The sequence below is a fragment of the Pinus tabuliformis genome, chromosome 3_2 (assembly GCF_031772625.1).
Source record: "Pinus tabuliformis cultivar Carrire ecotype Pingquan chromosome 3_2, CPIR1, whole genome shotgun sequence".
Lineage (NCBI taxonomy): Eukaryota > Viridiplantae > Streptophyta > Pinopsida > Pinales > Pinaceae > Pinus > Pinus tabuliformis.
The window spans coordinates 966,988,062-967,001,090 of NC_142302.1; the positions used below are offsets into that span (position 1 = coordinate 966,988,062).

At 38.4% G+C, this 13,029-nt stretch overlaps 1 protein-coding gene across 1 annotated transcript; it reads left to right on the forward strand.

Annotated features, from left to right (window-relative positions):
- Positions 1-8,571: 8,571 nt before the first annotated feature.
- LOC149183842 (uncharacterized) lies at positions 8,572-9,042 on the forward strand. The gene has a single exon (XM_089415108.1). It carries the CDS (start codon positions 8,572-8,574, stop codon positions 9,040-9,042), a length of 471 nt encoding a protein of 156 aa, XP_089271234.1.
- Positions 9,043-13,029: the final 3,987 nt, after the last annotated feature.

Genomic DNA, 13,029 nt, shown 5'->3' on the forward strand with positions numbered 1-13,029 from the left:
AGAGTACAGAGAGAGCATGATAGCTTGAGAGCTTATTCTTTTTAAATTGTGAAGAGGATTTCCACTTGATTGATAATACATGGTTGGGGTTTAATGCTGGTGTTTTCCCCTGGATATATCTTGTGTTGTGTGTGATTATTTCTCTTGATCAGTTATGCATGTTTCTACTTGATGATGCTCATGAATTCGATTATGCTTCCGCTTAATGTTTTGTAGAAGTAGAATAAGTATTATGCTTTATGACATTACATATATCGGTTTGTTCTACATGTGAAATTTCTACACGGTATCAGAGCTAGCTGATTTGTAGAAAAAGTTCTACATGGTATCAAAGCTAGCTGATTTGTAGGAAAAATTCTACAAAATTCTACAATAACCAATATGGGTTATTTTGTCATAATTGTGCTTGTTAAAGAATGAAAGAGTCACATTCATCCTCCCAATACGTATGAATAATTATCTTCAAGATCCTACTCACCATTATCAGAAAACCCCAATTAAATTTCAGGACCCAGCAATGTAACCATTTTTTGGAAAAACATATTGTAGATACTAGGGTTCTGCTTTAGGATCCAACAAAAAGATTATTTTGTAGTTTAGCTTTCGCTGGAATTTTCAATCCTCCACAAGGGAAGAAGGTATCGCCCAAAGCACTGCTAGGACTTAAATGTATTTATGTGGTTTCAAAAGGTGAGTGAATGCATTTACCATTTATATAAGACATCATTTATTACAGAGAAAATCAAATATTCATTATACATAAGATTAAACAAGAACTTAAATTTTTTTAAGAAGATAAATAATCATATATATGCATGCATCACAAACATTACATAATATATCTCCCTATAATTGTTATCCTTTTATTAATATCAGGCCAAATAGTGGTTACAAATATAGATCCATAACGCTATAGCTAGATATTTTATACATCAATCCACCAAAACCTCAATTACAGATATAGGAGTACAAGATCAAAACACGAGTATGAATTCTGATGGCATGTGCACCCTTTTCTCCTGCTTTGCACTCCTAAAGAACTTGCCATGTAGCTTCTTATATAACTTTTTCCTGTTGATGTTTTCAAGCAATTTTCTCCCTTGATGTGGTTAAACTTAAATCCCATGGCTTGACACAATCAATTCTAACCATTCTTTGATGAAATAAATTCTAACTTGCACTCACTTAATATTGTCAACATTGCTTTCATGCTCACTTGATCATTTCCAAAAAAATCACTTGGTCCATTTATCCTTTTTCCACTTGTCACTTTCTTCTTTCTACTGCTTACTTTTTATCAATTTAACCATCCTTTCTTTGACTCTCACTTTCTTCTTTCTATGACCACTTTATGCTAAAAAATGACCAAAAAATAAAGGACCCAACAACAACTAATACCAATTCCTGAGTGGAAGTTAAAATTCATATCTATGGACTTCAACACAATATTTCTAAGAACATATGAGCAACATGATGCCATTATGATGGTAGTGGATAAGTTGAGTAAGCTGGATGAATTTATAGCTATCAAGTCCACCCACAAAGCCATTGACATAATGTATATTTCCATGAAGGAAGTATTCAAATTGCATGGCATACCCAAGAATATAATTTCAAATCAGGATGCCAAGTTCACTTCCATTTTTTTAAAAGCATTGTTTGTTGGTTTCGGAACCCATATAGATTTTAGTATAACATCTCATCCTTAGAAAACTGAGAGATTAAATAGAAATTTAGAGGACATGTTAAGAATGTATGTTATACATCAAAGAATGAGGTAGGAAGAGTTCTTGCCATTAGTTAAATTTGCATATAACCATGGGTACCAAGAGTCACTGAAGATGAGCCTTTTTTAGGTCATGTATGGAAAAAGGGTAACAATCCCATTAGATGGGATGAGCCAGTGAACAAGGTGGTTATTGGACCGAACATACTAAAAAAATGGAGAAAGAAGTTCTCAATATTAGGCGGAAATTGAAGGAAACCCAAAATAGGAAACAAAGTTATGCAGATCAATAGAGAATGCACAAAGAATTCCAAGTGGGAGAGAATGTATATCTCTATATCAGACCATGTAACAACTCTCTGAAAGTGGTGTCTTGGGTTAAGTTGGCACCTTAGTTTTGCGGACCATTTCATATTTTGGAAAGAGTGGGGACAATGGCTTATAGATTGGCCTTACCACCCACAGTGAAAGCACATGATGTTTTCACATTTCTTTGCTTAAGAATTATGTACATGGCATTAATCATATTGTTGATTGGTTTTTAATACAGGTGGAACCCAAAGAAGAGTTCCAACTAGAAGCACTGTGCATCCTGGTTGGAGGTAGAATTCACTCCATAATCGAGTAATAGAGTAGGTCAAGCTGCAATGGAAACACTTTGGAACAGATGAAGCAACTTGGAAAATGACAGATCAAATGAGGATGTCATACCCATTTTTTTTACTATATAAATGGATGTAATAGTTGTAAATATAAAGCTCAGTAATTGTTTTGTTTCATATTTATAAAAAACCAAATAAAGTGTTCCATTAAGGGGGTGGGGTATGTAACAACCCTTTTCACTTCACGCTATGTATGTAAACACAACTATGTGAATCTTGGACATATGTAAATTTATGTGAAAATGTATTGGTTCCTAGATGAAGGGAGGGACACATTGATCCAAAGATCTAAGGGGAGAGTCATTGCATTCCTATTTGGGTGCATGTTGTGTGTCTATTTGGTTTCCTATGGCATGACATAAATAGGCCCATACCAACATAATTTAACTTCCATGACTGCCACTTGACCTGAGGACTAGCTTGCACTGACAGTCACTGAAGTTCAAGTGTGCATTTTCAATGGAGGACACTTCCTATATTATCCCATTCCTCATATAATATGTTCGAGAGAGAATAACAATATTGAAGGAAAATAATATAGGGTCGATGAGGAGCAAAAAGAAAAATATAAGGTGGGAAGGAAAGAATGTTGCGGTGGAAAAATGGCTAGTGTAGAAGATACTTGAGAAGAGAGCACGCAGAGTACTAGAGGATGCCTAAGAATGTAGAATAAAATATGTTCTTTGTAAATCCATTGGAGAGGAAGTTTATGTCAAGTAATTGGAATTAAAATAAGGAGCAATGTTGGGCATGACTAAACCTTGTGCTCTGTAAGTTGGGAAATTATTCCATGTGACTTTGTTTAGGCCATTGAATAGTGCGTTTAAGCTTGAATCGGAAGCTTAGTGGGGGACTGAATCACTGTGGTTCTTGTTGTATGGATGAAACCACCTAGTGCTTGTTCGTTGTTATACCACAAGAAAAAGGTAATCTAAGCCATTGTGGTGCTTGTTTGAATAGCTATTAAACCACCTAGACAATGGACTACAGACCCATGTGGTGCTTTCAATGAAAAATGCAGTTCTTAAACTAGCAAAAATAATTAATTCAATCCCCTAGAACAAAGAAATAGTGCATATGACTTTGGGTGAAGCCTTGTGTTTTAACTCATAAAGTAAGTGATTTATTTTGGTGCTTACTACTAGAGAGCAATTGTTAAACCATTTGGCCTCCTAGGTATGTGACTAAGATTTGGGTGTGAACTTCCTTGATTGAGCATCCCCTCAAACTTTGGATCTAGCTTAGGGGTGGTTAGCTACAAGAAACACTATAGTGTAGCTGGCCTACAGTTTGGTGGAGAGTTGCCCTCTCCTTAGCTGAGCGGGCTCTCGTGGGCCAGTTTACAGGTCTTTGGCCTTCTCCTAAGACCACGGAGTCCTGGGTAAACAGGAATTGGGCTCCTCTGATCAAGGGAAGCGTCACTTCATACTTCTTAGGACGAGGGTTTTTCCTCTTCGAATTCTCCTCAAAGGAAGATAAGGATCTGATTTTTCAGAATGGCCCCTATTTCATGGGCCCCCAGGGTTTGTACCTCAACAGATGGACGCCGGATTTTGACCCTGCAGTGGATGTCCCCTCGGCTGTTCCTGTCTGGGTCAGACTCCCTAATCTCCCAGTCCATTGCTGGAACTGGGATTCGCTGAAACACATCGGAAACACCCTTGGGAAATTCATAGATAGGGCAAACAACAAAGATCAATATGACTGTGCTCGTATCTGCGTAGAAGTAGACCTAGAGGTGGGTCTCCCAGAAGCCATCAAAATCAAGGTAGGAAACTGGACCCATTTGCAAAAGCTGGATTACGAGCAGCTGCCTTTCAAATGCCGAAAATGTCATGTCTACGGCCACTTCGCCAGAGGATGCCCAACCAATGTGGAACCAGATAAGGGAAAAGAAGAAGGTTGGAATCAGGTCAAGCGCACCAAGAAAATTCAAAAGCATGCCGGTCCAAACGGAAAAGGTACTCAAGCCCCCCCTCAGCAACCCCCATCTAGAATGGCTCAAGAAAACAAATTCTTCCTCTAAGCTCGCAAGTAGAGGAAACTCAAGAACCAGAAAATAAAAAATCAAACTCACCCTCTAAAGGCACCCCCAAAGGTTCTGGAAATGGTGTTCTAGCAATAGAGGTAATGGCTGAAAGTGGTGTTCCAGCAATGGCAATGGCTAGGAGCTCCAAAGGAAACACTGTTGAAGAAGAGGAAGACGAGCATGAATCAGAGTGCTCGGAGGAAGAGGGGGAAATAGGAGAATCTCCAGCAACGATAAGGAGATCCACAAGAGGCCGCAAATCAGATTGGGAAAAAAGAGAGCAGGGAACTTTCAAAGATAAGCTTCAAGGCAGCCAGCCAACCCTTGAGAAGTTACTAGCATCAAAAGCAAAGATGACGAGAAACTAGCCCCAAGGCTCCAAAGGAGCCAATCAGAAATACAAATGATGAAGATAGTCTCCTGGAACTATAGAGGTATGGGGAGTAGAATCAAAGAAGAAGCCATTAGAAGTTTAATAAGAACAGAAACTCCTGACATACTACTCATCCAGGAGACCAAACTGGAAGACTCTGTCTTCCTTCAGGCAAGTAAGAAACTCTGGAACAAATGTGAGGCGAAAGAAATCTCAGCCCGAGGGGCTTCCAGAGGGTTGCGATCTCTTTGGAACACTAGCAAATTCACATTCGTCTCTGAAACCCTCAATACTCATTGGCTACTCGTAAAATTGTAGCACATAGATTCAAAAGAGATAATCAGCCTTTTCAATGTGTACACCCCTGTGAATGCTGTGGAAAAAAAGGACTGTTGGGACTCCATAAGAACCCAAGAAGATCTAGTTAATCTTGAGAATATCGTCATAGCAGGAGATCTCAATCTCACTCTCTTATTAGCAGACAAGAGAGGAGGCAGCATTGTTCGAGATCCGGCAAGGGAATGGGCAGAGGATCTTATACATGACTAGGATCTGCTGGACATCAAGCCAATTTCTGGTAAGTACACTTGGACTAATAAAAGAATTGGTCCTGGACACATTGCTGCTATATTGGATAGATTCTTAATTCAAAGCTCTTTTCTTCTGCTTGGATTAGAGGCTAGAGTGCATATTCTCCCTTGCAGCACTTCGGATCATAAACCCATCAAGCTGGAACTCGTGTCTCAGCTTGACCTTGGACCTATACCTTTCAAATTTAGCCCGCTCTGGGCTAAGGAATCGGACTTCATGCAAGTAGTTAAGGACACTTGGGTGCAACCGGTCAAAGGCTCTCCCTTTTTCGTCTGGGAAGAAAAGCTCAGAAGAGTGAAAAGGGCTTTGAAAATTTGGGCCAAATCTCTGCCAAACCCAGCCAACGAAAGGAAAAAAATCCAGCATATGCTGGAAGTCCATCAGCTCCAAGCCGAAACAGCGGACATAACAAAAGAGATCCTAGATAAAGAAGCTCTGTTTCAGCAAAACTATCATAAGGCATGTCTAGCTGAGGAAGAATACTGGAGACTTAAGTCTCGCAGTCTTTGGCTCAAAGCAGGGGACATGAATTCTTCCTTCTTTCACAAACAAGCTCAGGCTAGGAAATGTACCAATTCCATTTCTGAAATCAAAGATGGAACCATCATTCACAAGGATAGTGCAAACATCAAAAAAGCAGCTTCTCTTCATTTTGAAAGTTTGTATAGCGAAGAGATTATTCTGGATCAAAACTTAGAAATGTTGGACGGGATCCCTTCCCTGATCTCTGCTGATATGAACCACCTCCTTGAAGCTAAAGTCACCAAGAATGAAGTCAAGGCTGCCTTATTTGCCATGAATCCAGACAAAGCCCCTGGGCCGGATGGATTCTCAGCCAGATTCCTCCAAATTTGTTGGTCCATTGTGGAAAAGGATCTTTACAAAATGGTTCTAAAATCCCAAGTTTGCAAGAAAATCAGAGGAAGCACGAACTCTGCTTTTCTTGCTCTCATCCCCAAAGAGAAGGGAGCCAACTCCTTCAACAGGTTTTGTCCGATTTCGCTTTGTAATATAGGTTACAAATTGATCACCAAAGTCATCGCTAACAGACTGAAGCCCATCCTCCCCAAAATCATTCCAGAAAGTCAAGGAGGCTTCATTCAAGGTAGACAGATTGTGGACAACTTCATTCTGGTCCAGGAGGCAATCCATTCAAGCTTGAGTCGCAATGAAAAAGGTATGGTTGTCAAACTTGATCTAGCTAATGCTTTTGACAGAGTTAGACATTGTTTTCTGCTGAAAGTCTTACATAAACTTGGATTTGGTGAGAATTTTATAAATTGGATTCGAGCTTGCATCTCGGAGCCTTGGATTGCCCCATTAATTAATGGCAGAGCTGCTGACTTTTTCAAAGCCACGAGAGGGCTCAGGCAGGGGTGCCCTCTCTCACCTCTTTTATTTGTTCTTCAAGCCTCTGTTCTCAGTTTTTACCTAGACAAAAAAAGAGCAAATCAGGATATTGTTGGACTCTGTATAGTGAGGGGTGTGAAAACCATTAATCACGCTCTTTTTGCGGATGACACGCTGCTATTGGGAGCAGCTTCTGGGATTATTGCCTCCAGATTTAAAAAAGCTTTGGATGAGTTTTGATTGGTATCGGGAAGCTATCTAAACAAAGGAAAATGCCATATCTATTGCTGGAACATCACTTCCAGCTTGCTCAACTCCATATCCAGAACTTTTGGTTTTGCAGCATCCTCAAATTGGTCTTCCTTCAAGTATTTGGGCCTCCTGGTTTTTCTCAAAAAATCTTACAGCAGAGATTGGCTCCCCCAATTGGAGAAATTCAAGAACAAGCTGCTTGCTTGGGGTTATTCCTGGCTTAACATAGCTGGTAAGTCGGTCCTCATTAAATCTGTTCTTTCCAGTCTTCCCCTGTTTCAGTTTTTTGTCCTTCTCGCTCCAACTGGCATTCTCAAAAAAATGGAGGAGACCATCCGAAAATTATTTTGGAAGGGGGGCAAACAGAATGAGAAAAAGATTCCGCTAGTCAACTGGGAATGTATCTCCAAACCGCTATTGGAAGGAGGCTTGAATTTCAAGAATCTTGGCTACCATAATGTAGCAATGGGAGCTAAATTAATCTGGAGAATTATTGCCCCTAAACCTGGTTGGGCGCAATTAGCTCTTTGGAAAAAATACTTCAAAGGCCAGCATTCTCACTGCCTAGATCATCCTAAGAAGCATACAAATACACCCTTCCTGAAGTTTTGCAGCAAAGCTTGCTCTCTCATCAAAGATCATGCCTTCTAGGTTCCTGGTAATGGAAAAAGGATCAACCTCTGGACAGATAAAATTTTGAATAACGAGCCTCTGGGAGACTGCCGTTCACTCCAAACGCTGCGCAGATGGATGAATGAGGCTGGTTTGCGAACTCTATGGGACATTTTAGCTTGGCAGAACTCACGTTGGGCTGGCTGGAATCTTCAAACACCCCCAGAACTTTCTATGGAGCACGAGACCCTGATTTCCAAGCTCCACAGCCTGTCTCCTTTGCTGGCTCGAAAAAGGGACACAAGAGGATGGGGTACGCAGTCTGGCGGATACTTTGTTGCTCAAGGTTACGCCAAGCTATGTGAGCATCCCCATGTGGCCACAAACCCTGAGCCTTGGAAAGGGATATGGTATTATCCCACCTTGCCTAAAATCGATTTCTTCAGCTGGCTGCTTTGTCATTCCAAAATTTTGACAGATGATAACCTCTAGAAATGTGGTTTTCACGGTCCTTCAAGGTGCAATCTTTGTAAGGTAAAACAGGAAAGTGTAGTTCATCTGATGCTTGAATGCACCTTTACTTTACAGATTTGGACAAAATTGTTGGGACCTCTGAGTTTCAGCATTGTGTTGCCTTCCTCCATCCCTGACATTTTTACTAAATGGCTGCATAGGTATCCTGGGACTCCCCCAAAAAACAAAATCATCAGAGCTGCTTGGACTGCTCTCCCTAAAATAATCTGTTGGCAGGTTTGGCTAGAGAGAAATAAAAGGATTTTTAGAAGCTATGAACAGGAGGCCAAGCTGGTGGCAGTCAAGATTAAAAGCCAGCTTAAAGAGAATCTGAGAGATATTAAAGATGACTTAAATCTCAGTCAGCAAGATATAAATTGGGGCTCCTTTCTTGAACTCCAGTTCCAAAATAGTGCAAACAGTATCTCCCTCCTCAAAGATTGGCAAATAAGACTTTCAGCAAATGAATTCAAAGACTGGGCCACTGCTGAGATTCTTCCTCTTTTTTGACGGGGCTGCAAAGGCCAATCCTGGAAGAGCTGGAGCTGGAGGCGTCATTTTGAATCCCGATGGCATAAGGATACACAGTTTCACCTGGGGTCTGGGCATAGCTTCTAGCATACAAGCTGAGGCTTTGGCTCTTTTCCAAGGTCTCAAGATTATGAAAATGTTGAACATCAGGGAGGAAAATGTAATAGGGGACTCCCAGGTAATATTTAATATTATGGTGACTCATTCTAAGCCAACGGATCTAAAGATTGCAAGGCTGATTTTCAGAGTAACAAATCTTCGAGACTCTTTCCAGAAGTTGAACTTTTATCATGTGTTGAGAGCTAACAATAAGGAGGTGGACATCGAAGCCAACAAAGCTACCCTCCTTACGGCTGGAGCCTTACTCAGAGGAGGACAAGAATCATGGGAACCAATTCCTTAATTTAGATAGCTGTCATGTTTTACTGCATTTTGTTAAATCAGTTTGTATGTACCCATAAAGTTGGGAAAATCTCAGAAATAGACTACATAGTAGCAGGCAAAAAGAGATGTGAGCTAAGCATAAACGTCATGGCCTTGCATGGTTGTGCGGTTCTTGTGGAATCAGACTCACCTTTTGTAATCCAATTTTTGGCATTAAGGCCAAGTATTTAATAGATCCTCTATCCGTTTTTGTAAAAAAAAAAAAGTGTTGGTGTTTATGCAGTTGATTTTCCAAGCTTGTGAATAAATACAGTCTAAACCTATTCCCTACACTAGATACTCAGGGGTGATTGAAAAATTTGGGGACTCAACCCCTTGGGCCATAATATTCCTTCATATTTCATACAATAGGGCATGGAAAGGAATTTTCCTTCCTACTTTATCAATCCAACATTCGCTATTTTATTTCGCATATGGCCCATATGTTGAGATCGGTAAACAATAGAGGGAGTTTAAATAAATAAATAAATGTGTGTGTGTTTGTGTGTATGTATGTGTGAGGATGACAATGAGTGGGCATTGGTGAAACCATGCCCCAACAAAACTATGGTATATGGGTCACGAATCGGCCATCGACCATAGTAGGTAAGATTAATGAATTAGCTAGAGGGAAACACAAATGGACTAATTCCATTCAACTATGAATGGAAAGGCTAAGAGTAGGGTCCGAGAAAAAAACTAGAGTGCCAAAACCTTGCCCATTGCGCACCACTTACCTCCTGCCACTGTGACCATTGAACATTATAACACATACGACAATTCCACTGGAGGAAAAACCGACCAACCATGGTTCCATCATGGAACCTTACCACCACTCTCCACCTACCACCTCTTCACCTTTTTTAATGTTAAATGCCTTGAGTAGTGATGCAAATGACTACCCTAATGTGGACCTACTTGGTGGGTCATTTATGTTGACTTTTCATGGAAATGTGGAGGCCACATGGCCTTTATATGGCAAGCTTGATGATGTGGCCTCTTTTAATAGGTCAAAACCTCAAATGAGTGTAACATTTAATCCCAGTCTTAGATCAGGAAATTTTTTATATTGCTAGAAAACTTCGGTGAGCTAAACACAAAGGTGGTATTAGAATTTGATGCCATAGACTTACAAAAATGAGGCTTTTAGATAACCTCATCTTCATAATGAACCTTGGAGATCAGATCAAACAAAAAGTAACACCTTCTTTAGCCCGAGAATCCTTAAGGGACTGGAAGGGAGGTGGTTACAACCATATAAATTCAATAATTGCAAGTTATTCAATGCTCCTACGCTTGTAGTTATTTTTCCGATAAGATTATTGTTGGACAAATCAAATATTGCGTCTATAAACAACAAGTATGATAGAGTATACTCACTATGTCAATCATCATTTCCATAGGTAGTTTATCATATTGTGAAGTGTTTGTAAATCCTTGAAGTCTTTCAAAATGTAATGGCATTATTCTAGTGATATTATTGTTGGACAAACCCAACACATACAATTGGGTGAAATTTGTTATCGGTTTAGGATTGCCACCATGAAAATTGTTGTAACCAAAGCTTAAAACATTTAGGTTAACAAAAAATTGTCAATTCCAAGGAAGTCCTCCTGTGAATTTATTCTCCTTAAATCGAATAATTCAATAGCGACACAATTGGCCAAACATAATGGGAGACTCCTAAAGAAATTGTTATTGTAAGCAAAAAATTAACTTAAATAACTGCAATTGTCAATAGTTTCAGGGATTGGTCCTAAATTTTTCTTTGATAAATCTATAAATTGAAGACAAACTAAACCACTAATTTTATTGGGTAGAATTCCAAAAACATTATTATTCTATATATCTAGGAGAACGAAAGCCTTTAGTTGGTCTATCATAAGTGGGAGGGATCTAATCAAATTGTTGTTTACTAAAGAGTTATAATATTGCTTAGTTGAAGTATGCTACATGGGAGATATCCAATTAAATTATTCTTCGACAAAATGAGATATTCAAGATTGCTCAATTTCATATTGGCTTCAGGAATATTTGGAATGTTATGTTTAAAGTTGTTAGTGTCTAGGTCCAAATATAATATCTGAGTACAATTGAATAGCATGAGAGGGATGTAGCCACTTAGTGAGTTGTTTGGTAAATGGGTCTTAGTTATGCTCTTCATCAAACCCATAAACCCATAATTAAAGGGATTGCACCACTCAATTTGTTTCCCTGACCCTATAACCCCCGGAGTGAAGTGTAGTTTCTTATCGAAGGTAGAATGCTTCTACTTATACTATTTCCATCCAAGGAGAGGCTTTCTAACTTGACTAGGTGATCAACTTTTGATGGGATTGGCCCACTCAAATTGTTTCTACTAATATCCAATTCTCTATGTGAAGTGTAGTTTCTGAAAGAAGTGATTCTTCCACTCAAGGCATTGTTTTCTAAAGAGAAAATATTCAACTAGACCATGCAACCGAATTTTGATGAGATTTTTTCCCCTAAAAATCATTTTCTCCAATATTTAATATTTGCAGCAAAGCACAATTTCCCATAGAAGTTGGAATAGTCTCTATCAAATGGTTATATGACAAGTCAATCCATTGAAGATGCATGTTATTGCACAACTCCTTTGGAATGGAACCCTTGAGCACATTAAAACTAAGGTCAAGTATTCATAGTGCTTTCAACTACCCAAACTCAGGGGGAATTTTTCCAGCCAAGGCATTCTAGGAAAGATTTAAAGTTTGCGACAGACGGGGAAAGTGGGTTCCATTAAATCGCTATGAGGGAGTATAATGGAAAGAACTCTTTTTGTGTTTGGTCTAGACAAACCACCCTTCCACCAACACACATTATCTGAGTTTTCAGCAGTCCAAAGCGAGAGTGATCCATAAGGACCATATATGATTCCCTTTCTAAACCTCAAAGGTGCCTCCATGTCCCTTTTATCATGGAATGTAATCATGGACAATGGGAACATAGAATGTTTTGCTAGAATACTTTGTCCATTCAAAACAAAACCTCAAGGAAGATGTTCAATAGAAGTTAATCCACCTATCTACTCAAATAAATATTGATGAGCTTTAGTTTGAGTATGAAGAGAATAATCAATAAGCATTGGTACAACTATGATCACAAAGCACGCAAACATCATAAGCATAACAATACTTTTATGACCCATTTCTCACTCTTGAAAACAAATTTCTTCAAAGAAATAAGAAGCATTAGGAGAAGTTTAAGGTCTAAAATGGGCCTTATAAGAAAAACAAGAAAAATAGTAAAATAAGAAATATGATTTTTTAAAGGAAAAGAAAGAAAAATATTTTTTGTTAATTATAATTTTTAGTTATCTCCTTATAATTTTAATCAAATTTTAAGTGTGAGAACTCATTGGTTGTGAAATAAGATTGCATGTCTAACCAGTACCCACTCTGTGTATTTTTGGGTAGACTCACACTGAGAAAATTTGAAAATACATGAAAAAAATTGTTTCTTTCACTAAACACATTTTTTTCAAACAAACATTTATTTCATGTATTTTCAAATTTTCTTAATGTGGGTCTACCCAAAACTATATAAAATGGATCATCATTCATTCTTCATCATCATTCATTAAAAAATAAATAAAAAATATGATTTAAAAATAGTTTTTTTCCTTCTTCCAAAAATATTCTTACTAAATCATTTAAAATTAATTTTGATAATACACTTTTTCATTTTAAAAATTACTCTATATATTTATAATATAATTAATTAGAGAAAAAATAAGACACATAAAGTAGTCGGACACAATTAAAAAAGTGGTGGGAATTCTTCCACTTAATTGGAATCTTGTGTGATTCAAACAAGACCACATAGCTAGCGTTTCCTGCCGCTTAGTTTAGTTATTGAACTTTGAAAGGTATAAAATAACTGACACATTTGAACCTGCTGCTTAGTTCAAATATACTCAAACTAAAGCTCATGAATATTTGTTTGA

What these genes read in the sequence shown, in the direction of transcription:
- LOC149183842 (XM_089415108.1), top strand. Translation starts at nt 8,572, where the DNA reads ATGAATTCAAAGACTGGGCCACTGCTGAGATTCTTCCTCTTTTTTGAC.